Source organism: Pan troglodytes, chromosome 21, assembly GCF_028858775.2.
Source record: "Pan troglodytes isolate AG18354 chromosome 21, NHGRI_mPanTro3-v2.0_pri, whole genome shotgun sequence".
Classification (NCBI taxonomy): Eukaryota; Metazoa; Chordata; class Mammalia; order Primates; family Hominidae; genus Pan; species Pan troglodytes.
This window is the reverse complement of record NC_072419.2, coordinates 45,193,722-45,220,806: the sequence shown is the minus strand read 5'-3', so window position 1 is coordinate 45,220,806 and position 27,085 is coordinate 45,193,722. Positions and strand designations below refer to the sequence as shown.

At 41.0% G+C, this 27,085-nt stretch overlaps 1 protein-coding gene and 1 pseudogene across 9 annotated transcripts in view; one reads left to right on the top strand and one right to left on the bottom strand.

The window, feature by feature from the left end:
• Positions 1-19,449, bottom strand: part of DHX35 (DEAH-box helicase 35) — a 77,655-nt gene extending 58,206 nt beyond the window's left edge. For 2 of the 9 annotated variants that reach the window (XM_001145627.7, XM_009437239.5), the window contains exons 1-3: positions 19,302-19,449; positions 12,491-12,624; positions 9,088-9,180 (exon numbers count right to left, since the gene is read on the bottom strand). In XM_001145627.7, coding sequence (XP_001145627.4) covers positions 9,088-9,180; positions 12,491-12,624; positions 19,302-19,341 — 267 coding nt within the window. In that variant the 5' untranslated portion in view covers positions 19,342-19,449. The remainder of the gene's footprint in view (positions 1-9,087; positions 9,181-12,490; positions 12,625-19,301) is intronic. The other 7 variants (XM_054674357.2, XM_054674359.2, XM_054674360.2 and 4 more) reach the window with 5 other exon arrangements.
• Positions 3,115-3,981, top strand: LOC104003578 (nucleophosmin-like; annotated as a pseudogene).
• Positions 19,450-27,085: the final 7,636 nt, after the last annotated feature.

The window sequence follows — 27,085 nt, the reverse complement described above, 5'->3', positions numbered from 1 at the left end:
AAGTGGTCAAAAAAATGAAAGCTTTAGAAAGAAAACAGGAGCCAAAATGAAGGAGCTTCTAATGTTCAAAGACGAAACAATTTGAGCAACACAATAAATAATGACAGTATTGGGCTTTAACACATAGAAAAAAATAAGTATCTATGAATCCATATTGATATACGCAAATAATCTAAGAAATAAGTGAGGAAGAAAGCACAGTTCTTCCTTACAGAAAATTACATTTAATAAAGATAGAGGGAAAGAGGAGAAAAGAAAATCATCACTGCTACAGACAAGATCCACTGAGGGGGATACTAAACTTAGTAGGTGAGAGTTGGAAGAAAAGCAGACTATTTGCAGTGTGAAAATATGTCCCCCAAGATACATATCAACTAAAAAGGGAAAGACAGTAGTTTCACAGGCAAAAGCTGGAACCTTAACCAAGTGACCAAAGTTGCTATTACCAGTGACAAGACATATCAACATTATGAACCCTTGAAATGATGCACTAAGGATACAATATCATTTCTGTAGTATTCTTGCCAAAAATACATAAGCTCCTTCTAATCATGAGAAAACATGACATAAACCCAAACTGAGGAACATTCTACAAAGTAAATCCCATTAGTCTTTTAAAGTGTCAAGTTCATGAAAGATGAAGACATATTGAGGAATTCGCACAACCTAGAAAAGATTAGGGAGAAACAACAACTAAATGCAATGTAGGATCCTAGAACTAAAAAAGAACCTTAGTAAGAAAACTGATGAGATTTAAATAAGACCTATAGTCTAATTACTATTATTGTACCAATGTTAATGTCCTGCTTTCAATTTCTGCACTAGTAGTGAAGAGTATAAGGGAATTCTGTATTTTTTTTTGCAATTTTTCTATTAGTCTAAAAGTAGTTAAAAATAAAGTTTAGAAAATGACTGTAAGAAACAAAGGGTTGAAGATAACGTAGGGTTTTTGCTATAAAAACTATAAACTTTATCTTGTATTAAATACATACACAAAATACTACCAACCACCCCAATCAACACAAATACAAAAAAAAAAAAAAAACAGAACTATAAGAATAATAGCTAAGAGTCAATGAGTACCTTATTAAGTGCCAGGAACTGTGCTGAGTGCCTTATATGCATTAACCCATTTAATCCTCAAAACAAATTCTATAAGGAAGGTAACATCATCATCAACAATACACAGATGAGGAAACAAAGAGGCCACATAATTTGTCCAAGGAAACAAATAAAAATCTGTGTCCTGGACTTCAAGCTCAGCAAACCAAAGTCATGACACATAAACAGAACACAACATATTATCCAACTTCAAACACACATAGCCAATCTCTTAGCAGTAGTGTTAAGTGAAAGAAAAACAATTTCCATAAAAATAAGCCTGTTCATAAAGCTAGTCACCTCAATACCCTGTGTGATTCAGACTTCTATGGCATGCTTATGATTGCTGAGAGGTGGAAATTTAAAGCTACTGAAAAAGCAGGTGTAGTGCTGACGTCAAGAGGCAGTGGAGAGTCACGGAGGGAGATCACTAAAACGTAGCTGAAGTCCATCTGAGTTCTCCACTCTTTTTAAGGATCACCAAATCTGGGCTTCTGGCTAAAGGACAGAATTAGGAAGAACTCCACCAATAACAGTACTAATAAAAACTGTACTTAAGAAGAGCTTGTGTTCATAGCTCTTATTTTTTTTTTTTTTTTACAGAACTCTAGTAAAAAAAAAAAATCATCTAGGTTCTACATATAGTTTGTAGAATTTCAAAATTATTAAGTATCTAGTGCTTTTGCACGTTGTTTTTTCCCAAGGAAAGGTACTATATAAATCTAACAAGAGAGAAAAACCTGCTCCGTATCCTTGCTGTAACCTTTAGTTCCTCAGCCATTCCAATTTTCCTAGGTCATAGCCCAAATTTAGCTTCACAATAAGTTGGAAACAGTGACTGTCTCAGGGACAGGGAACTGAGTGGCTAGGAGAAAAGGGAACACTCCATAGGAGGGGTAGCAGATATTTGGACCAATAATACAATCTATTACAATGATCTAATCATTTTCAACAGCAAAGCTTAGGAGATTAACTTTTCACCATTTATTCCTTTGTTCTTTTTGAATTTTGTACTATGTAAATGTATTTCCTATTTTTAAAAAGTTTATAATAAAATGCAATTCCTTAAAATAATTCAATTCAAATGCACGTGTGTTTTGAGCCAGCAACCCCATAAGTATTTTATTTATTCTATAAAAAATCTATATGTGTGCAAAATGATTTATGTGCAAACTGACTCCACTGCATCATTGTGATAATACAAAACTGTAAACAACCTAAATGTCTATCAATTGGGGATCGGTAAATTATGTTCACATACTAGCATCTATGTTACTGGAAAAAAAAACCAATAATACATTATGTGAAAAAAAAGACCAAGTGTGAAGGCATTACCTGACTTCAAAAAACGCTACAAAGCTATAAACAAAACAGCATGGTCCTCACATAAAAACAGACACACAGACCAAAGGAACAGAACAGAAAATCCAGAAATAAATCCACACATTTAAAGTCAAGTGATTTTCAACAAAAGCACCAAGAACACATCTTAGGGAAAGGACAATCTATTTAATAAATGGTGCTGGGAAAACTAGATAATCACATGCAGAAAAATGAAATCAGTTCCCTAACTCTCACCACATATAAAAATCAAATCAAAATGGATAAAAGACTTAAATGAAAGGACCAAAGTTATGAAACTACCAGAACAAAAGAGAAGGGAAACACTTCATGACACTGGTCTGGGCAAGGATTTTTTGGATATGACCTCAAAAACACAGGCAACAAAAAGCAAAAATAGACAAACGGGATTGCATCAAATTAAAAAGCTTCTGTTCAGCAACAAAAACAATCAACAGAGTGAAGAGAAAACCTACAGAATGGGAGAAAATAAATGCAAACTATTATCTGATAAAGAGTTAATATCTAGAATATATAAGGTGCTCAAACAATTCAATAGCAAAAAACTGAAAATTCAATTTAAAATGAGCAAAAGGGTGTGATTCTGCCCTGCACAGCTGTTCTCTGGAGCAGGAGTCATTTATCTCCATCTGCCTTCTCTCCCACCTAAGTACGTGCCACCACCCCATGAAAGATTCGATGGACACGGACATGAGCCCTCTGAGGCCCCAGAACTATCTTTTTGGTTGTGAACTAAAGGCCATCAAAGATCATCACTTTAAGGTGGATAATGATGAAGATGAGCACCAGTTATCTTTAAGAACGGTCAGCTCAGGGGCTGGTGCAAAGGATGAATTGCACATTGTTGAAGCAGAGGCAATGAATTACGAAGGCAGTCCAATTAAAGTAACACTGGCAACTTTGAAAATGTCTGTACAGCCAATGATTTCCCTTAGGGGCTTTGAAATAATACCACCGGTGGTCTTACAGTTGAAGTGTGGCTCAGGGCCAGTGCATATTAGTGGACAGCACTTAGTAGCTGTAGAGGAAGATGCAGAGTCAGAAGATGAAGAGGAAGAAGATGTGAAACTCTTAAGTATATCTGGAAGGTGATCTGCCCCTGGAGGTGGTAGCAACGTTCCAGAGAAAAAAGTAAAACTTGCTGCTGCTGCTAATGATGATGATTTTGATGATGAGGAAACTGAAGAAAAAGCCCCAGTAAAGAAAGCTATACAAGATACTCCAGCCAAAAAATGCACAAAAGTCAAATCAGAATGGAAAAGACTCAATACCACCAACACCAAGATCAAAAGGACAAGAATCCTTCAAAAAACAGGAAAAAAATTCCTAAAATATCAAAAGTTCTGTAGAAAACACTAAAGCAAAAATGCAAGCAAGTATAGAAAAAGGTGGTTCTCTTCCCAAAGTGGAAGCCGAGTTCATCAATTATGTGAAGAATTGCTTCCGGATGACTGACCAGGAGGCTATTCAAGATCTCTGGTAGTGGAGGAAGTCTCTTTAAGAAAATAGTTTAAACAATATGTTTAAAATTTTCCATCTTATTTCTTTTCTGCAACAGTTGATATCTGGCTGTTCTTTTTATAATGCAGAGTGAGAACTTTCCCTACCGTGTTTGATAAATGTTGTCCAGGTTCCATTGCCAAGACTGCGTTGTCCAAAATGCCTGTTTCATTTTTAAAGATGGAACTCCACCCTTTGCTTGGTTTTAGGTATGTATGGAATGTCATGATAGGACATAATAGTAGTGGTGGTCAGACATGGAAATGGTGGGGAGACAAAAATATGGAAAATAAATGTGAAATAAAACTCAGTATTTTAACAAAGTTAAGAAAAAGATGGGCAAAAGACCTGAATAGACATTTCTCAAAAGAAGATGCACAAACAGTGTATTATTTCATATATACGAAATAATGCTCAACATCACTAATCATCAGGAAAATGCAAATCAAAACCACAATGAGATACCACCTGACCCCAGTTAGAATGGCTACTATCAAAAAGATGAACGACAGCAAATGTTGACAAGAATGTGGAGAAAAGGGAACTCTTGCACACTGTTGGTGACAATGTAAACTAGTACAGCCACTATGGACAACAATATAGAGGTTTCTCGAAAAATTAAAAACAGAACTACCATATGATGCAGCAATCCCACTACTGGGTATTTATTCCCAGGAAAGGAAACCAGAACATCAAAGAGACATGTGCACTCCCATCACTATTCACAACAGCCAAGACATGGAATCAGCCTAGGTGTCCAACAACAGATGAACTGGTTTTTAAAATGTGATATATATACACAATAGAATACTATTCAGTCATAAAAAAGAATGAAATCCTGTCATTTGCGCCAACACAGATGAACCTAGAGGACATGATGTTAAGTGAAATAAGCCAAGCACAGGACAAATACTGCATGAGCTCACTCACATGTGGAATCTAAAAAAGTTGATCTTACAAAAGTAGAGACTAGAACAGTGGATACTAGGGGCTGCAGAGGGAAGAGGGAAACAGGGAGTAGGGAGAATAAAAGGTTGGTCAACAAGCACAGAGTTATAATTATATAGGAGGAATAAGTTCTGGTGTTCTACTGCACAGCAGAGTGACTATAGTTAACAATAATGTGCCATAGACTTCAAAATAGCTAAGGGAGATTTTGAAGGTTCTCACCACAAAGAAATGATAAATGTTTGAGGTGATGGATATGATAATGACCTAGATTTGATCATTATACAACATATACATATATCAAAACATTACACTAAATCCCATAAATATGCACAGTTACTGTGTCAATTCAAAACAGTTTTTTTTAAAAATGAAAGAATAAGTAAAAACAAAAAAAAGTCAAGGCATACTAAAACATGTATAGATGTTTCATGTTTAAAATAGGGCATATATGTGCATACACACACACACACACACACACACACACACACAGACACTTCTCTGTAAATGCATGAAAAAATTTCTACCAAGAAACTCATAATACTGATTATAACTGCACAAAGGAAATGAGTACCAGGAAGACAGGGCAGAAGGAAATCTTTGTATGTCCCTTTGTGCCTTTTGAATTTTAAATCATGTGAACCTATTAATGTTCAAAAATATTAAAAATATTCAAATCTTAAAATTAAAAGAAAAAAAAAACTACCTTTGTTTGCCCACATTACCCAGCCGAGATCCTCAGCCTCTGCTCTTTATCCTTCCCACCAGCTTTCCCTGGACTTAGTAACACAGCAGGCCCTCTCTGTTCCCTGGCAGCTAAGCCTTGCAGGAGTAAATGGCCAAATCACTGTGATATATTTATCACTGTTCCAAATACCTGCCACCCATCCCTATGGGAGGATTATATACACTGTCACCCCGTTGCTATCAGGCCTGGCCATATAACTTGCTTTGACCAATGAAATGTGAGCAGAAGGCCCACTTTTGGTCAGAAGTTTTAAGAGCTGTCTCATGATTCTGCCATCTACCACAAGATCAACAAGTGCCTCATAAGAGCAGTACCATCAGCCTAAGGCCCAATGATGATGTGATAGAATCTCAAAGCCAACCCAAGATAACCACACAGTATGAGCAAGAAATAAACCTTTGTGTTTTTAAGCCACTGAGATTTTCAGGTTCTGTTACCAGAACATAGTTTATCCTAAGCTGACTACAGAACGTCACAGACTAATTCCCAAACAATTCTGGAACATCATGTGGTCTTTTACCTCTGTTCTATATTCCATAACCTCATTACTCTCTACAGTGTCCTCACCTATAAAATGAAGATAATAATGGTATTTGCTTCATAGGGTCATTGAGGATTAAACAGATCAACATGTGTAAAATCACTTTATGTAGCACTTATTACTGTTATTACTTGTTATACTATTGTTATATTACTCTCTAAATGACAATCACACAGTAATTTAACCTTTCTCCTGTTTCTTCCTGTAAGAAATGAGTAACTTACTAGGCTCTCAATTCCATCTGCATATACGGTTATCTTTTTCCTCCAGGCCACCATTTCCTCTGCTGCATGCATTTCAAATTGTCCTTTACTAGGTCATCTACCTTTACTAGGTCTGTCTACCTTTCCCTAGCTGTCTATTGGGAAACTTTAAAAAAATACCTACATCTGGGTCCCAACCTATTAATAAACCCATTATTCAAAATGGAGTTGGGGAGCAGACAAAAAAAAAGATCTACACAGATCCTGGCATGACCACAAGTCTGGACCAAACAGTCAACAACACATCGTTAACATATTCAAATATGCAAAGGGATTTTTATCATCTTTCCCTTAGACACCCTTAACCCTAAAACCCTACCACTGGACATGCTATCTCCAAGATGAACAACCCAGGACTGAACCAGTTCTCCTGCTCCCTGGCCGCTCTGTTGGCTGAAACTGCCACCTACCCACCTCTCCAGAAACCTCACTCTGTCTTTGCTTTCTCTAACCATGAAGAGTCTCCTGGTTCCTCTGTCATTTCCCTGGCTGCCATTCTATCTCCTTTCTGCTCCTGACTCCTGAATGTTGATGCTCCATGGACTTTGTCCTTAATCCTCTTCTCAGTTATTTCTGTTCCATCTCCTTCCTGCATGTATCAGGATGTTCAATCCCTATGTCCACACCTTCTACGTCTGACCTCTGCCAAGCTTCAGATTCCCATTCCAAACTTCCTGCTAATAATGTCATCAAAGGCCATCAATAATATAGGAAAAAATAAATATGTTTAAAAACAAACACATTAATTTCCCCTCAAAAAAACAATCTTTACTTTTCTATCACATTTAATACTAGCACTGTTCACCAAGGCAGCAAGTCGTGATCAGTCACTGTGCACCTTTGTCCCTTCCCCTTTGTCATCACAAATATCCATCTATTAGATTGGTGCAAAAGCACCAACCTAAGTTTCTAATGTCTACAGACCCTAACGCTAAAATTGTAAATTGTTCTCCTTCCTATCCTCACCAGATTATCCCACTATCACCTCTTGGCTGAGGACCCCGTTACGCCATCCTTCTCCACACCACTGCAATAACTTTCTATGGCCTGTCTCCTCCAGTTTCTAAGTCACCTTATATCTCAATATAATCATTTATCTAAAGCTCAGCTTGCCATATTGTTTACTTGCTTGCAAACCCTACAAGGACACAACCACTTTGAATATCTTAGACATTATTTACTAAAGTTGAACACAGGATCCAATGCTACTCTTAGGTAGAGCCCAGCAGGAGAATGTGCACATACATTCACCAAAGACAAGCACATGAATGTTCACAGCAGCACTATCCATAACTAAAAACTAGGAATGACTCAAATGTCAGTAACAATAGGAAAAATAAACAAACCACAGAATACTCATAGAGTGGAATACTAACTAGCAGGGGTTAGCATTACATTTTACATTTCTGTAAAGGGCCAGATGGTAATTTTTAGGTTTTGAGGATCGTAGGGTCTCTGTCAAAACTGTTCAACCCTGTGTGGTAGCCTGAAAGGAGCCACCGGCAATATATCAACAAGTAGGAGTGGCTGTGTGCCAGCAAAGATTTCTCTACAAAACAGGCAGTGGGCTGCATCTGGCCCACTGGCTGTGACTTGCCGAACCCTGCTATGCAGTAATGAGAATGAACAAACTGCAACTAATTCAACACCAAGGAAGACTCACACATAACATTGGACAAAAGCAGCTATATTACTCCTTTATAAAATTCCAAATATATGCAAAACTAATTTATGAGGTTAGTAGCCAGAATAAGAGCTACCCTTGTGTTCATGATCGTAGGGGTAAACAGACATGGCAGTTAGAGATGAGAACAGAACACAGAAGAAGAGTTCTTGAGGTTTTGGTAATGTTCTGTTTCTTGATCTGGGTGCTGGTAACACAGATGTATTCCACTTGCAGAAATGTATCAAGGTGTACAATTATGATATAGGTACTTTCCTACGTATATGTCATACCTCAAGAAAATTAACATTAAAAAAGGAAGTTAAGAACCTGCAAGGTCTCTCAAGCTCAGTCAGTCTTCACTCTTCAGGTTAAGGTTCTTAAGACACACTCTGAACTCACCCTACACTTCTCCACCCCAGTATTTCTAACCACAATATTCACTGGCTTGGAATATCTTCTCAGTCAGCTCCCAGTCAAGGTCAATTTCAAATGCCAATTCCTTTACAAGGCCTTTCTTGATCCTTCTTTCTACTCCTATCCACATCACATAGGATTTTTCCTAGTAAGAAAGGGTTCTTCCATAGCACTGCATAATACTATAACAGCCAATTTTTATTTACAGCTACAGCAAAATTCATTTTACCCCACCTCTTCAACTGTAACTATTTAAGGATAAAAACTCTATATTCACATCTTTGAATAAATCTCCATTGTAACTTTCAGAGGATGGCTATTCCATTACTATTTTGGAATTATAATAAATCAAAGACAAACTGTTACTTTAGTACTCACCAAAGAAATTATAAGCCCTAAAAGTTTAATAAAAAATATCTAGTTGAAGTGAACATTTCCTGAAAAGAGACCTTAAAAATGTAAATGATAGTAAAGAGAGTTCTCAAGTTACAAAATTCTTCCAGCCAAATTGAAGTGTAAAGACACTTATTAAATACGTACTCACCTGCGGAATCTGTGTGCTCTTCCCACATCCCGTTTCACCAACAATCACCACTGTCTGATAATTTTCTATCAAGTATAAAATATGATTCCTAAGCTGAAAAAGAATAACACACCTTGCAAATAGCCATACATTGTCTCAAAAGACCTAAACAACAATATTTAAACATTGTGAAATGAGCTGTTTTCAAAGGAAAGTAAATTTTAAGTAGAACTATCAAAATGTATTTCTAACCCTCAGGTACTGTTCCTCTCAGTATGAGCGAATACAACTGCAATAAAGTGTTAACACTTATCAAAATACATAATGCATACGCCCTTTACGATTTTCACTTATAAGAAATTATAGGCCGGGTGGGGTGGCTTACGCCTGCAATCCCAGCACTTTGGGAGGCCAGGGCCGGGGGTGGATCACGAGGTCAGGAGTTCAAGACCAGCCTGGCCAACATGGTGAAACCCCGTCTCTACTAAAAATACAAAAATTAGCTGGGCGCAGTGGAAAGTGCCTGTAATACTAGCTACTCAGGACGCTAAGGCAGCAGAATTGCTTGAACCCAGGCAGGGGGAGGCTGCAGTGAGGCGAGACCATGCCACTGCACTTCAGCCTGAGCAACAGGGTGAGACTGTGTCTCAAAAAAAAAACAAGAAATTACAGACATACTGCTACATACTATATGTGTACAAAGACATAAATACAAGCATACTCATTGCAGAGTTGTTTATAATAGCCAAAAATTCAAACAGCCTAAATGTTGATCAACAAAAGTTTGGTTAAATCAGTTATAAAATATTCCAATAATGGAATAATTTGTAGTTATTAAGAAGAGGAAATATCTACTTGTACTGATATGGAATGATCTATAAGATATGTTAAGAAAAGGAAGTAAGATGTAGAACAGTGTGAATAATACACTAGTAACTGCATTTTTCTAAGGGCAAACACGTATCTACTTGTTTATGCGTAGATTGTTTTTGGGGAAAAACAAAACAAAACAAGAAGCTGTCAATAGTGCTGCCCCCAGAGAGGTTGACATGTTCTTACACTAAGGACAATATACAAAGCAGAAATCAGGAGGCATTTATAAGACTGGGTCTAATCAGAAGTGAACACGGCAGACTTGCATCCAAGATAGAGTCACTATTGTCTATACAGCAGCCTAAAGAAGGCAGACAAGGGAACAGGTGGCCTCATAATGGTGCTGGGGAAGAGGCAGTGATCTTTAACAATCTGTTGCTGCTTTAGTTCCAACATTGTTTTGTTTTGTTTTGTTTTTTGAGATGGAGTCTCGCTCTGTTGCCCAGGCAGAAGTGCAGTGGTGCAATCTTGGCTCACTGCAACCTCCACCTCCCGGGTTCAAGAGTTCTCCTGCCTCAGCCTCCCAAGTAGCTGGGATTACAAACATGTGCCACCACGCCCGGCTAATTTTTTATATTTTTAGTAGAGATGGGGTTTCACCATGTTTGCCAGGTTGGTCTCGAACTCCTTGTCTCAAGTGATCCACCCGCCTCAGCCTCCCAAAGCCAATAGGATTACAGCCGTAAGCCACCACACCGAGCCTCCAATTTCTGTTTTTAAAGCTACTTTTACTTTTTGTTTGAAAGGGAAAAAGGATGGTGTAGAGGTAACTTGTTTTCCTTTTTGTCTCAATTTATCTTTAACATCTTATAAGATCTCAACTGTACTTAAACTCTGCTTTGCTTTATATCAGTAACTTACACCCTTCTTCTTACCATTTTAATTTCATAAACATTTCTCAACTTCTTGTTGCTTTTCTTTTTTTTTTTTTCATTTGCTGTTTCATTTATGTTATCTTATAAGTACAGTTGGGAGACAAAGAATAGTCAAGAAAAGGCCAAAATTTAAATACTTGAGTAAACAGTAATTTCCCTTGTACTTGAGCATTTACTACATGTCAGGTATCTTGCTAAATGCTCTGCATGGATGATCTCATCTGGTCCTCATAACAGTCCTATGAGGTAGGTCCTCCTGTAGTCCTACATCACAGATAAAGAAAAGAAGCTCAGAATGGAGAAGTGAGGTCACACAGCACACAAATGGTGAAGCTTGGGTTTGAACCCTGAAGTCTAGCTCCAGAGTCCGGACACTTCATCACAGCTCAAACTGTCCCTCAGTGGTGAGAAAGCAATAGTAAACCTACCATCTCATCTCCTGAAAGTCAAACTTGCTAACATTCATACATAGTGAATGTGTTAGTCACTTGAGGAAGAAACACAGAGACAGTCAGTTCACTTGTGACTAAAATATTGGGAGCCACATAAAACTCCAAGTAAGGCAATCTGGCTAAATTAAGAAGGCTGCTGTTGCCTATCTATTTGGAGAAAGAACACATTAATAGAAGAGGAATTATCAGGACAGTCTAGTCAAAAGAACTCCATGAGTATAAGAACTTGGCACCTTTTGGCTGCTCACACCTGTAATCCCAGCACTTTGGGAGGCCGAGGCAGGAGAACTGCTTGAGCTCAGGGGTTCGTGACCAGCCTGAACAATATAGGAAGACCCTATCTGATAGACAGACAGACAGACAGACAGATAGAACACGGCGACTTTCACCCAGCACCGTCCAGGAGAAAGAAAGAGACACAGATGCTGGTGGTCACACCTACTCGGGTCATTCCAGGGGCATCCTGTGGAGCAGGGAGAATTCACCCCTCATCAGGGGCTGTATGACATTTCCGTAACCTGTCTTGGCTCTGTACTTCCTGATTACAATTTGGCTTCCCATGTGGATGTGCCAACAGGGAGAAAGTGTATATGTCAACTGTGTCCATCTGTACTGGAGAATTATCGCTAGCCATAAATGAACAGTTCTGAATGAATTCTAGTTTGCACTTTGGTCTCTTGTAGCTGAGCACGCATCTATTTCGTGAGCGCTAATAAAACTGAGGGTCTGGATGTGCACTTGGTAAGTAGTAACCATACCAAAATCCTGTCACTGTCTCAGAGGAAGTCAGAGTATTAACTGATATCTTCAGCAGAAACAACTTCATATTCCCAATTAAACTTGTTTAAAGGAGTGACTTTAAAAATAAAGCAAAAATGGGCCATATGTTGGTAATCTGTTATATAGAAATTAACTGCTATTTTCTCTACTTTTCTGTATGTCTGAAATTGTCCATAGCTGAAAGGAATAAAGGGGAAAACAAAAGTCATTCTAATTCTTCCAGTTTTCCAGTATGTACGATGCAATTGAAAAAATCTTAAGGACTTTCAAGATTTATACGGTTAACTAAAAAATACACAGTATGAAAAGTCATCCCTTACAATAAGGGTTTCTCTGAGCTCACTGTGTTCTAGAAAGAGGACATCATTCCCTTCAGTGCTGAGCATAAAGCTAATGCAGACACACGATTCAAGCCCACAGGTTGAACATGATTATTTGACGTACCTTGAATACCGGCAACTTCTGCCTCTGCTGCTCTATGGAAAGGGCAGCATAAGGGTTGTAAACAACCGTTGTCCCAGAGTTTTCAGCCAGACTTTGTCTCTCTTCAGAGATGCTTACACCTGGCCCCTCTGTACCTGCAGCAGAAATGTTTTTTTTCAGATTCTCTGATACAATGAACAGAAAAAGGTGTTAAGGTTATAAACTTTCAAAGATGAAGACATACAGGAGAAGCAATACTTTTTATCTCAAACTACTCAAAGGTATTCAACCTTAACTTTAGGAAAGAATCCAGAAAAGTGCCTACGAGGAACTAAAAATCTTCCCTAAAAGCTTCACTGCAGTGTCAAAAACAAACAAGACAGGGTTAGGTGCAGTGGCTCACGCCTGTAATCCCAGCACTTTGGGAGGCCGAGGAGGGCGGATTGCCTGAGCTCAGGGGTTCGAGACCAGTCTGGGCAACAAGGTGAAACCCCACCTGTACTAAAATACAAAAAATTAGCCAGGCGTGCATGGCGGTGTGTGTCTGTAGTCCCAGCTACTCGGGAGGCTGAGGCAGGAGAATTGCTTGAATCCAAGAGGCAGGGGTTGCAGTGAGCCAAGATCGGGCCCCTGCACTCCAGCCTGGGCGACAGAGCAAGACTCTGTCTCCAAAAAACAGAAAAAAGAAATGAGATGGCAGTCCCACTGGGCTCCAAATTGGCCACTCAGAACTGTGTATTACAGAGCACAGTGTCTTTACTTCTGGCCTCCATGTCCATGTTATTACTGAATTCTTAACAGAAGTGAAAGAAACCCAGTGGGAATTAGCTGAGGTAAAAGGATGAATCTTGTTACTGTAGGATGGCAATAAGGCTCAGAGATGACAGAAACTGGGCACTCGAAGCAGCCATGGCTTTCTCCTTCTCTCATCTTGGCACGTCTTGCAGGTTCCTTCCAGCCCCTTAGGTTGGCTACTGTACAGGAGCTGGAAACACGGCTGCCGGCAGTGCCAGGGTTCACGCTTACAACTCCTCTACCAATCATTCATCATGGTCCAGCAAGGACCAGTAAGGATGGACCAAAGGCCCACTCCATGTCACGCACCACTCTAAGCACTAGAAACACTGCAGTGAACAATACAGATGCCAGCCCTACCCTCACGGAGCTCACTTGCTTTTTTAATTCTTCCTCTCAGTGGAAAGTAACTTGGTGCATGAAGTGGTCATAAGTGCTATGGAGAGAAATAAAGACACCGTAAGAGGGACTGGGAGTCCCAGGTATGTGTTGTAATGGGGGGTGGGGGAGGCTCTTTTATACTGGACAGACAGGGACTGACTTCTCCCAGCTTAGGTCCAATCCCCACCCCAATACAATCAACCATGGCCAGTGGAATGGGATGAGGTAAATGACAGTCCCCATTGGAACCATGGAATCGGGAGTGGATAGATGGGAAATGCTATTCTCAGAAACTGCCATGCTGGGCAGATTAAACAAGAGATCTTCACCCCGGCTTCTTGCTAAGAACAATGACAAACTGGTGCTCATGATGGTGAAGAATAGGGAAGCCATATCCCATCATGAAAACCTGTTGAAGGTTCCATACAGTTTTAGCTCAAACAGAAAAACAACTCAGGAGAAACATAACTTTAAATTTTGTGAGCAGCTTCCATAACTTTTCATGCTGATTTGCTGCTGTAACTCTAGGACAGAACTAGGAGTAATAAGTAAATGACACAGGGTTCAGAATTCAACTCAATGTAAGGAAGTTATTTCCAAAAGGTCACACTTTTCAGCACTGGAGTTTGCTGCCTTGTAAATGAATAAAAATCCTCCCTAGATCAAACACATGCTATACAGCCTCCTGCTGGGGCACTACAGTGATAATAACTAATAACCATCATCTCCTAGGTCTTCTGAACTCAGAATCTGTGATGCTATGTGAAAGCACAGGAGCTTTGTAACAAGAATATTCAGCTCAGTGACTTACTTTTACACTTTTTAGGGTTCTCAGATTGCTTCAACAATCTGATAAAGGCTATGAACTCCCTCTCCTAAAAAACACATCAGAATTTACCAGAATATAAAATTTGGGGGGTCCATAGACCCCCTAGAGCTAAGTTTAGAATCACTGCTTTAGATCTCTGACCCTTTTCCATTTACTTCCAGGAACAGAGTTGTGTTTCAGAGGTTCAAGATGGCCAAAAATCAGGTAAGTGGGGCACTGTTATGTTGCTTTTGCCAAAATGTTGACCTTCCTTTCAACAAGATAAAAGATGGAACAGGACCTGGAACCATGCCTGTCCTCAAAGAGACAGGCTTTCTTTCCTTTCTTTTCTTCCCTTCTTGTCACTACATCTTAATAATTCCTTGTAATTGTTACCCAAGAAAACAATGACAAAGAATACCTTATCCTCTTCTGCTGTGTTTTTGTCCTTAATTCCTGCCTTTTCAAATCATGTTTTAAACCTTCATATCCTCTCTGGAATATTTTAACATGTCTTTTGTACTACCGCATTCCTCCCTTGTCTCTAACCTACAGTCCCAATCTATCTCTTCTATTATCAGCTTTTTTTTTTTGGAGATGGAGTCTCTGTCGCTCAGGCTGGAGTGCAGTGGCGAGATGCCAGCTCACTGCAACCTCCGCCTTCCGGGTTCAAGCGATTCTCCTGCCTGGGCATCCCGAGTAGCTGGGATTACAGGCACGCACCACCGCGCCCAGCTGATTTTGTATTTTTAGTAGAGACAGGGTCACACCATGTTAGCCAGGCTGGTCTCGAACTTCTGACCTCTGGTGATCCACCCACCTCGACCTCCCGAAGTGCTAGGATTATAGGCATGAGCCACCACGCCCAGCTGAGCTCTTTTATAAGAACAGCTATGTCAGTTGATAAACAGTATACCTTCTCCTCATAAAAGACTTCCTTCAACCAAACCAGAACATTAGGGCTGCTTTCCCTCTATAAACACCCCTCTGTGGCTGCCTATGATTGATTTTTCCTTGAGCGTATGCTCTATGCTTAAGGGAGTAACAACTTTATAACTTTTGCAAACTATGAACATCTTCATTTCCCTATCTTAACAAGGCTGATATCCCTAATTCCTCACTCCCTTTAACTCGGTTTTTAAAAATTTGACTGGTGACCCATTAGTGGGTTATGAAATCAATGTAGTATGTCATACCAGCACTTTTTAAATAATGAAATAGAATAGAAAGCATCAGAGCACATTCCAGAAAGCAATACTGTTTATGAACAACCTTTTCTTCAGTTGCGTATGTGTGCTATATCTTACTGTGGGTCAAGCCAAAAAAAGCTTAAAAGCTATTGTAAAGTTTTCGTCATGCACATGGTCAACAATCATGAAATCTTTTTCAAATGAGCAAACGAAAATGGGCAGGCCCTTCTGATCCACGTGTACTTGCAAATTAAGTAAAATATTTTTGTAGAAAACTCTCAGGCAGGTCATACAAGGCCCTTAAGTCACACTCCTAAGGTAGACACCACAAATGGGTATCTTAAGGTACCCGGACATGCTATTGTTAAAATGTTTTAAATCATTCATTTAAAACAACACATAAAATTTTCCCATTCAGATCTGGATATTAGGCTTCTTTAAAAAAAAAATTGGGCAACTCTGAACCCATATGATAACAATTAGGTGGACCTGAGTACAGCTCCCTATTTTAGAAAGCATATGTAAGCTCTACTGTAGATCTCCACTGTACATATCTATCCAGTGTATGCACACTCTGCCACAGTCCCCACCACTCCCTATTACCTCCAGTAAGCAACTTCACTCACTTAGACTGTCTGAAAGACCTCTGTAATCACAGGCTCAGGCCTACAGGATATGTTCATGATTTGAATGTCTAGCCTTATATCAGCTTCCCTGACTTTCACCTTGCATTTCCCACAACCTACTTCATATCTTGAATTTCCTCACTAAAATAAGAGTATTATTGTCATCACAGAGATACTGTGACTGTTTAATAAGATGTGTAAATGAAAGTGACTAACACAAAGCAAGGGCCCAATAACTGTGTACTAAAGCTATTCCCATGTCAACTAATGACAACACAATTTACCTAGACCAGTGGTTCCCAAATTTTGATGCATGCTGGAATTCCTTAGAGACTTTAAAAAACACTGATGCCTGGCTCCTAGGCCTCCAAAGTTCTAATTTATTGCTGTGAGGTGCAAGTGCACATCAGGACTCTTCAGAGCTTCCCAAGTGATTCAACTATAAAGCAAAATTAGAGAATCACTAACCTAGACAGTCACCCAGCCCAGAAATCTGAGTTATTACTGACTTCATCTTCTCCCACATCTTCCTCTAAAATGTCTCTCCAACAGGCACCTCCTCTAAGCTCCCAGGTCAGAATTAAGGTTTTTAACATCCCTCCTGGATTTCAGTAGTACCTTCTCTAATTTCCTCCTCCATCCACTCTCTACTCCACTGCCAGTGTTATCTTTCTAAAGTAAACCTGATTTGTTCCTGCTTAAAAACACTGAAGTCAGGCCAGGCCCAGTGGCTCACGCCTGTAATCCCAACACTTTGGGAGGCCGAGGTGGGCGGATCACGGGATCAAAAGATTGAGATCATCCTGGCCACCATGGTGAAACTCCATCTCTACTAAAAACACAAAAATTAGCTAGGTGTGGTGGCACACACCTGTAGTCCCAGCTACTCAGGAGGCTGAGGCAGGAGAATTGCTTGAACCTGGGAGGTGGAAGTTCCAGTGAGCCGAGATTGCGCCACTGCACTCCTGCCTGGGCGGCTGAGCCAGACTCCGTCTCAAAAAAAAAAAAGAAAACAAAAAAACAGTGAAGTCTAAATTTTTTAACTTGTCATGAAGACCTTTCACAATGAGGCCCTTACCTACTTTTCTAGCTTCATCTCCTGTCATACCCCAAAATATACCCTAGCACTTAACACCATCACACTGCTCTGTTATTTTGGCTTTCTGGACATTCTAAAGGCACAAATCCCATTCTGCCTTTGTTCATGCTGCACCCTTTGCTTCGAGTTCCATTTCTCTATAAAACAAAACCTTATTCATCCTTTAATGTTCACTCCAAAAATACCACCTTAATGAAGTATTTCTTATCCATACATTCAACTTTCCCTCCCTCTTCCATACTTCCATATAATTATAATAGTAACCTATCTAGTGCCAAGATCCTGTTGTGTGTTATTCTCATTTAAACCTCACAACAATACTTTGGGTAGGGTAGGTATTATACCCAATTTACAGATGGAGTAACTGAGACTTTGAGAATTTAAGTGACTATCAAGTCATCAACTTAGTAAGTGGTAGACATGATGGGCACTGCAGTCTGACTCTAGAGCTCATCTTCTTTACCACCACCTTACTCTGCCTCATTGTAAAATCTCTTCTAGAGGACATCTAACTTTATATTCAATTAAGAGAGAGACGGTAACTTGAGAGCAGAGCCCTGAGCATCTATATTTGTCTCCTGAACACAGGATTAGGTTTTCAATAAGTGTACCCTCAATGGATGAACTAAATAATGAAATAGAACTCTTAGAGTAATTCCACGTTCTTTAACCAAAATAGTACCCTGGTGTGATTTCAAACAATTCATTCAGCTGTTTATTATACCTAACACTTTCACCTGTTACTAAAAGCGTGAATAAATTAAAAGTATTCATTACTTAGTAAGTTCCTAGTTTGGGATGCAAATAAAACTCAGGATGGATAATTGGCTGATGACTTGAAATGCTGAATCATAAAACTGTCAAGTGACAAACTACAAATTTTTAAAAAGCATTAAACACATCTCTTGCTTGGGTTTATCTCTCACATCACTTATATGCATGGTCAGAATTTCAGGGAACCACTGAAAAATTAAAAGCTTTGCTTATATTACATTGTTGGTGTCATTTCATTTTTGCTGCAATATACTTTGCACATCCAGACCTGCAGGGGTGCAGGTGGTAGAAAAAAAATCAAGCTGGTAGCTGTAATATAAAAACTTTTGTTTTTTACAAGAAACTGTTTGCAGAGAGGAAGTAATGCATCTAGTACGGTCTGGCATATACACATTCAGTAAAAACCTGATTAATTAGTAAATATCAAGACAAAACAAGTAAAGCATTTTGTGATTGTGATTCGTGTTAGTCTGTAAGAGAGGAAGTGGCTGGCAGCCAATATGAAGGACTGTTCCCTTTTCTAGTAGACATTCGGAGTGGACAACAATTATCCTAAAAGAAAATAACACACTTTCCCTTTTTTTGAGCATTTATTCTAAGTCTGACAACGCGTTGTGCTTGTCATTTAAGCCCACAGGATAGAAGCTATTGTTCTGCCCACTTTACAGGTAAAGAAGTCATGGCTCAGAGACATTAAGTGACTCGCCCGAGGTCACCTTACTACAAGGCAGAGACGAAAATTCGAACCCGGACAGTCTGACTCCATAACTTGGGCTTGCAAGCCTCCAGCAGCGAGCAGCATTGTCTGTCGGGCCACAACGCAACCCCAGGGCGGTAACGAGACACGAGGGGGAGCTTTAGGATTCCCCATCTCGCGGGGTGGGCAGGACAAGCATCAGTAACGAGGAAGACGAGGCCTGAGGAGGCTGGACCACTTTAACAAGGTCACACAGAGTTTCTGCTCACGCTAGGGGAGCACCCTCAAATCCCTCGGGACCACTGGGGAGCCTGAGCCAGAGTTCCCCCGCACAGAGGCGGCAGCGCCCAGCTCGCCGAGGTCAGGCCTGCGAGCAGGTCTGCTGGCCCCAGGGCGCCGGCCGCGGCGCCAAGACCGAAGTCAGGCCGCCGCATCTGCCCAGCGTTCCACCAAGGGCCTTACCGGGTCGCCAGAACTTCACCGGTCCCACGGGCGCAGCCATGTTGGGGTAAAAGGTCACGAGGCTAGCTCCACCCCACCGTCGCGCACTAGGCCCCCAGGGCCCGGAGGGCGTGGCCCCCGAAGAGCCGCTGCCCAGACGGATCGCGCCGTGTGACGGCCACGCCCCCATAGCTACCGCCCCCGTCTGAGCCACGTGACCCACTGCCAGGCTCCGGCGAGCGCACCGGCCCCGCCCCCGAGCCCACGTGACCCTGCTCAGCCATTTTGGAGAAAAGGGCTCGCTCCTCCGCCTGCCTCTTGAGCGTGGAGGGTATGTGCTTCAGGTGACATTTTAGGAGCGTGGCGTTTCCTGGATGGCGGCCGCACACTTAGGAAGAACGGGCTTTGGGAGAGGACCGCTGGCCCGAGAGTGGAACCTTGCACGCACTGGGCGTTGAAGCAGTGCTTTCTGGATTAAATACGAAATACTGATGTCACAAGCTACCTCAACTTGGCGACTTCTGTTTTATTCTCAATTTCAAATTGAAGGGTAATAATAGGAACTACCTCGTGGGTTGTATTTGTCAGTAAATATTGCGCGCCTGCTGTGGGCCCAGGTACTGCGGCACAGTGCCCCAAATAAAACAATGCGAAATGATATGGAAGTCTTCAGGGACCTTGAGGGCAAAACGGAAAAACGGACTGGGGGTGGGGTGGAGCGAATGGGTTGGCAGAAGAGACTGAAAATGGGTAGATCAATTAGGGTAGTCCACCAACTCAGTGCTTCCTCCAATTTGATACCCTTGAGTCAAATGCTTGTTAAAAACACAGATTCTAGGCCTTGATCCAATTCTGAATCCATGCCCTGGAGCATGGCCTGGGAACCTGCATTTTGAGAAGCTCCTGAATTCTTCGGATTAACAAATTTGGGAAAGATTACACTAATGCATCAGACGAAAGGTGAGGTCAAAGAAAAAGAAATTACAGTAATCCAAAGGAGCGCTAAGAAGGGGTGATGAGCTCAAGTGGAGGAAATAACTTTCTAGGTAGGCAACTAATTGGAAGGAAGTGAGAGGCTTCAGAATCTATGCATTTTTAAAGCTGTGAAGAAAATTCTGAATTCTTTGAAAGAAGTGGCATCATTATGGCAAGAGCAGGGGCTTTTGTGGACAACCAGTCCAGACTTGGAATCGTAACTTTGCCATTTCCTAGCTCCTAGCTGTCATTTAATTTTAGTTGTAAAATGAGGTTTAAAGAGGTATTACATGAGATAACATGTAAAGTACCTAACAGTGCAAAACATAGCAGACACTGAATCAATGTTAGCTCTCATTACCTCAACTCAAACAGAGCAAATCCACCAGGGGGAAAAAAATCTGAATTTACCTGCATAGGTTCGTGTAAGAATCTTCTTTGATTTATTTTTATAGTAATTAATGTAGGGACTCAATATCTGTTAGTCTCTCGGCCTAGAATTCTCCATCCATCCTTTAAATTATCTTTATCCCTTAAAGGGCCAACTCTAAATTATCTATCCAACTTAAACATTCCCCCTTGTAGTCTAGGAACCTGTATTCTCACTTTTGTGAGAAAAGTGACCTGTAGTTTAGTTGCCTGTAGTTTACCTGCCGCCACTATTACACAGGGAACTTACTGAGGACGAGGACCATGGCACATTCACATTCGTAGCCCAGTAACAAGTGCCTGTTGAGTGTAGATAAACATCATGCTTTAGGCTTAGTTTTAGTTGATCTGTAGTTTACCTGCCGCCACTATTACACAGGGAACTTACTGAGGACTGAGGACGAGGACCATGTCACATTCACATTCGTAGCCCAGTAACAAGTGCCTATTGAGTGTAGATAAACATCATGCTTTAGGCTTAGTTTTAGTTGATCTGTAGTTTACCTGCTGCCACTATTACACGGGGAACTTACTGAAGACAAGGACCATGTCAACATTCACATTCACATTCACATTCGTAGCCCAATAACAGTGCCTATTGAGTAATGTATAAACATCATGCTTTAGGCTTAGTTTTAGTTGATCTGTAGTTTACCTGCCGCCACTATTACACAGTGAACTTACTGAGGACGAGGACCATGGCACATTCACATTCGTAGCCCAGTAGCAGTGCCTATTGAGTAATATATAGATAAACATCATGCTTTAGGCTTAGTTTTAGTTCTTCATGACATTGATTTTTCCTTGTTTTATTTTTGTCTTATTTTACTAACAGCCCAAATATGGAAACCAAGGTTTATACATGAATATAAGGCAAAATGAAATAAATGCCACTTTTAAGATTATTTCATGGCCTGGCACGGTGGCTCACACCTGTAATCCCAGCACTTTGGGAGACCGAGGCAGGCAGATCAACTGAGGTAAGAGTTCGAGACCAGCCTGGCCAACATGGCGAAATTCTGTCTCTACTAAAAATACAAAAAAATTAGCGGGGTGTGGTAGTAGTCACCTGTAATCCCAGCCACTTGGGAAGGTGAGGCAGGAGAATCCCTTGAACCTGGAAGGCAGAGGTTGCAATGAGCAGAGATCCGCCACTGCACTCCAGCCTGGGCAACAGAGTGAGACTCTATCTCAAAAAATAGAAAAAAAATAAATAATTTATCTATTTTATCTATTACTCATATAATGAAACCTTCCTGTTTATGAAGAGACAGTAAATCGGCCATGCCTGTATTATTGGATCATAGTCTTTTTTCTTTTTTAGATGGAGTCTTGCTCTGTCGCCCAGGCTGGCATGCAATGGCGAGATCTCATCTCACTGCAACCTCCACCCACCGGGCTCAAGCGATTCTCCTGCCTCAGCCTCCCGAGTAGCTGGGACTACAGGCACGCGCCACCATGCCCGGCTAATTTTTGTATTTTTAGTAGAGACAGTTTCCCCATGTTGGCCAGGCTGGTCTCATGGATCATAATCTTAAAGCTGGAGGAGACCTTACTCAACACCTAGCCTGAATTTCTTGTCTTATAGGAAACTGAGGTACATAGAAGTTAAAAGGACTTGGTCAGAATCAATGAGTTAATTTAGTATCAGAACTAAAACTAGAACTCGGGCTTTCTAATTCCCAGGCCAGTGTTTGCTCAACTACATGGGCCACTTAAAATCATTAGAGCTACACTCTCCTGGAAGAAAATTAGTTCATCTGCCTTCGAAAGTTCTCAAAGTCCAACTCTCCCCAAGGGGTTATTTTGCCTACACAGACTACTGTTAGAGAAAATACCTAAGTAATAACCTGCATGTTGATGTTGTGGTTTTATTTCCACAAACTAGGAATGGTCTCAACAGATTCTTAGTCTTCCTAATTAACTATTTTCAGAAAGAATGGGCTAAAATAACTGCTCTGAAATTAAAACTGATACTTCTTGAGATGGCATCCAGAATTTATTTAGTTGATTGCCAACAATTCCATAAAAGTCTAATCATTTTGTTACATAAAGGTGTATTTTGCAACTTCCAAATGATAAGCTTTCCAGAAAGATAATGTTCCTCAAAATCGTGTTACAATATGGAAGTTTTTCTGTGCCTATGATAAAGGGTATTTTTTGCTTTGAATTTCCAGACTAAACCTATTGACCATGTTCAGGAAGGCATAGAATTTAGGGTTTTCATTTTTGTACCAGTTAAGACTTTAATGGATATAAGTGATAGAAAACCCAACCCAACCTCTCTTAAGCAGAAATGGCTCATATAAACTAAAAAGTCTGGCTGGGCACAGTGGCTCACACCTATAATCCCAGCACTTTGGGAGGCTGAGGCGGATGGATCACCTGAGGTCAGGAGTTTGAGACCATCCTGGCCAACATGGTGAAAACCCGTCTCTACTAATAATACCAAAAAAATTTGCCAGGCATGGTGGTGCACACCTGTAATCCCAGCTACTCGGGAGGCTGAGGCTGGAGAATCGCTTGAACCTGGGAGTCAGAAGTTGCAGTAAGCTGAGATCACACCATTGCTCTCCAGCCTGGGTGACAAGAGTGAAACTCTGCCTCCAAAAAATATAAATAAATAAAAATAAAATGAAAAGTCCAAGAGTAGTTCTGACTTGAGACACAGCTGCATCAGGATACATACCACATAACCAGGATTCTTTCTGATCATACTGATCCACGTTCTGCTGATTCAGGCGTAACGTGGTAACAAAGTGGCCATGCCAGTTTTAGCCACCACATCCTCTTAAGCATTAAACCTCTTTCCAAAATTCCTTGGCAAAGTATTCCTGACAGGCCATGTATCCATCCCTAAATCAATCACTAAGCCCAGGAATCTAATGTACTAATGGACTTAGGCCTTGGTCCCACGTTCCACATCCAGGGTCGGGTTAAGTCAGCTTCAGCAGAAACACCTGGACTGAGAGCTGGGAACAGAACCGTTCCTCAGAGGGAAATCTGAGCGTGAGACTACCAGAGGATGAATGATTGAATGAATGAAGCAAAAATAATAGATGTCCATTACAACCATCCATGTATCAACCCGCTACAACTGTTAGCTTCCTAAGAGAAACGCTAACTGCCCTTTGGTTGCCACCATCAAGCTAGACGACAGGCAGCCATCCCCAGACTGAAAAGTGGTGGTCCTTTACAGAATTGCTGTACTAAATTGCATTATATCAGGATTTTCCCAAGAGTCTAAGGTGCAGTCTTCCACAACTTGTTGTAACATATGTAAACCTGTCTGGTTTGTTGGTTTGCACACAAATGATCACGTTCACACAGTTATTAGCATAAGCAAAAGTGTTGACGCAGCTTCAAAGGTTTGGGTACAGTTGTGGAAAGATCCACTGGAAAGGATTCCGCAGCCAGAGGAGCCTCTCTTTCTTTGGCCTGAGGGACACACAATTCAATGAAGTTGGGTGAACTGGGGACAGCCTCCTTAGGTCTGCGAGGTGCTTTCTATATAGGATGCCTATATACTTTATAGTTCAAACTGGGACACTTTTGAGAATAAAAGGAGGTGTTAACCAGATGGGACTTGGGGATAAGAGGCATCAACTGGAACTCTGCCAGGCAAACTGGGGCATACATCTAGGTGTGTGTGTAAACTTAGCCTAACAATGTAGATCTAAACGTATTCAACATAAGGTATGTATTCCATGCTCACAGAATACACCTGAATACATTCACCTCATTTACTGCTTCAGACAACTGCCCCTGCAGAGTTCAGGGTCCGGGCATGCCCCAGAGTATCTGTCATTGTTTATTATCGGAATGTGATTACCAGAATGTCATTTTTATAAGTATCATTTTTATAAAAAGATCCTTGAAAGAAATTATCTTAGTGCCTGGAATAATTTTGTTGTTTTTGAGATAGGGTCTCACTCTATCACCCAGGCTGGAGGGCAGTGGTGCAATCACAGCTTACTACAGCCTCGTCCTTCCTGGCTCAAGCCACCCTCCCGCCTCAGCCCTCCAAATACCTAGGACAACAGGCATATGCCACCGTGGGGAAAAACTGTCCTTTCTCTATCTGGATTTACTTTAATCTTAAGGACACTGCGAATGGTGTATCTGACCAGGCTTCTCTGTATTCACTATTGGAAAGCTTAAACGTGTGGCCTCATGAAGTAGGTGTGTATGTCATGGCGTGCTCTTCAAGCCTCATTCCAGACTCCACTTTTTATCCCTCACCCTTGGGTTTCCTTCATGTAACTTTTCATTTATACGACCTTGTACCCTAGCTTTTCTTGTTAGTCACTTTAAGTCCCATAAGTAAACGACAGATACTCCCCAGCCCAACTGCCTACAGAGGTGGGGTGGCCGGCCACCTCTTCAGTTGATTCCTTTAATAGGAGAATGTCAACCCTGCATGGATCAACCTCTAATTCAAACAAACCATCACGGGGAAAAAAAAATTAGACAACTGAATTTAAGCACTGAATATTTATTTGATAAGTTTGTATCAAAGTTGTTTAGGTGTGACAGTGGTAAAGTGGTTTTCTTTTTTGTTGTTGTTTGGAAACAGAGTCTCACTGTCACCCAGGATGGAGTGCAGTGGCGCAATCTTGGCTCACCACAACCTCCACCTCCCGGGTTCACGCCATTCTCCTGCCTCAGCTTCCCGAGTGGCTGGGACTACAGGCGCACACCACCATGCCTGGCTAATTTTTGTATTTTTAGTAGAGACAGGGTTTCACTATGTTGGCCAGGCTGGTCTCAAACTCCTGACCTCGTGATCCACCCGCCTTGGCCTCCCAAAGTGCTGGGATTACAGGCGTGAGCCACCGCGCCTGGCCACGATTATGTTTTCTAAAACAGTTATCTTTTAGATATATATGCTGAAATATTCACAGCTAACTCTGCGATGGCCAAATCTGACAGTAGACAGAGGAATATAATTTTCTCCCAGGGAGGGATAACAAATATTTTTGAACTACATAGGCTGCCACACTCATTCCTCCCTCCCCTGGGAGTGGAACCAGTAATCAGCATTTTAAACGGAAGCACCCAAGCACCCCAAGACTGATGCAGGTAGTCCTCAGATCTCACTTTGAAAAACTCTGCCATATAAATGATACTTTCTGGACTCAACTCCAGAAAGACTTTGCTTACTTTGAGAGACTGGGTCATTTTCTTAGGACTCCATGTATCTCTTGCTCTTATTTCTAATTGTTGGCCACACTTTCAGAGAATAATGGTTTTGAGTCCTGCTCCACAAAAAGAGCACTCTGTGGTAGGTAGTTTGTGGTAAGCCATATACCTGCCCTGCTCTGAGAAATTCATTGTGATCATTACTTCAGAGCTCTGAGTAGTCCTGCATTAAAGAACTTTGTTTACATTTCTTTGGCCCAGTTTCTCACACTAAACACAGAACCTTTGTTATGTCATCCTATTAACAGTTCCATAGAACATTGAGTTAAAATTTCAAACTAAATTAAAATACATTATCACAGGCTGAATGCAGTAGCTCATGCCTGTAATCCCAGCACTTTGAGGGGCTGAGGCAAGAGGATCACTTGAGCCCAGGAGTTAAAGAGCAGCCTAGGCACCATAGTGAGACCCTGCCTTTACAAAAAAATAGTGAGCTGTGATTGTGCCACTGCACTCCAGCCTGAGCAATAGAACGAGACTGTTTCAAAAACAAACAAAAAGAAGTATCACAGATTAGGACTTTGTACTTACTTTTTGTTGTTGTTGTACTTTGCTTTTTTTTGCTGTTTTGTTTTTTTTGAGACAGAGTTTGGCTCTTGTTGCCCAGGCTGGAGTGCAATAGCGCGATCTCAGCTCACTGCAACCTCCGCCTCCCAGGTTCAAGCAATTCTCCTGCCTCAGCCTCCCGAGTAGCTAGGATTAGGGGCATGCACCACCACACCCGGCTAATTTTGTATTTTTAGTAGAGACAGGGTTTCTCCATGTTGAGGCTGGTCTCAAACTGCTGACCTCAGGTGATCCGCCCGCCTCGGCCTCCCAAAGTGCTGGGATTACAGGCGTGAGCCACCGCGCCCAGCCTGTACTTACGTTTGTTAATGAGGCTGTTTTAGTTTTCCATTCACCATCACAGTAACTGCCATTTCTCAAGGTACACTCTCTCCTGCTTCCATACTCCATGTAGAGAAATAGTCATATAACAGAGTACTGCACTTAGAATCTAGAAACCTGTGTTTAAATTCTTGCATCACCATTTACAAGCCATGTCATCTTGAATATGCTACTTAATCAGTGCCTCAGTTTCATCTGAAAATTGGAAATAACAGCTATCTAACCTGCATCGCTCTCTGCTACATTGCTGCAAAGATCAAAGATGGCACATATGAAGTGACTTAAGTCTGTAAGATGATTTCAAATAACAA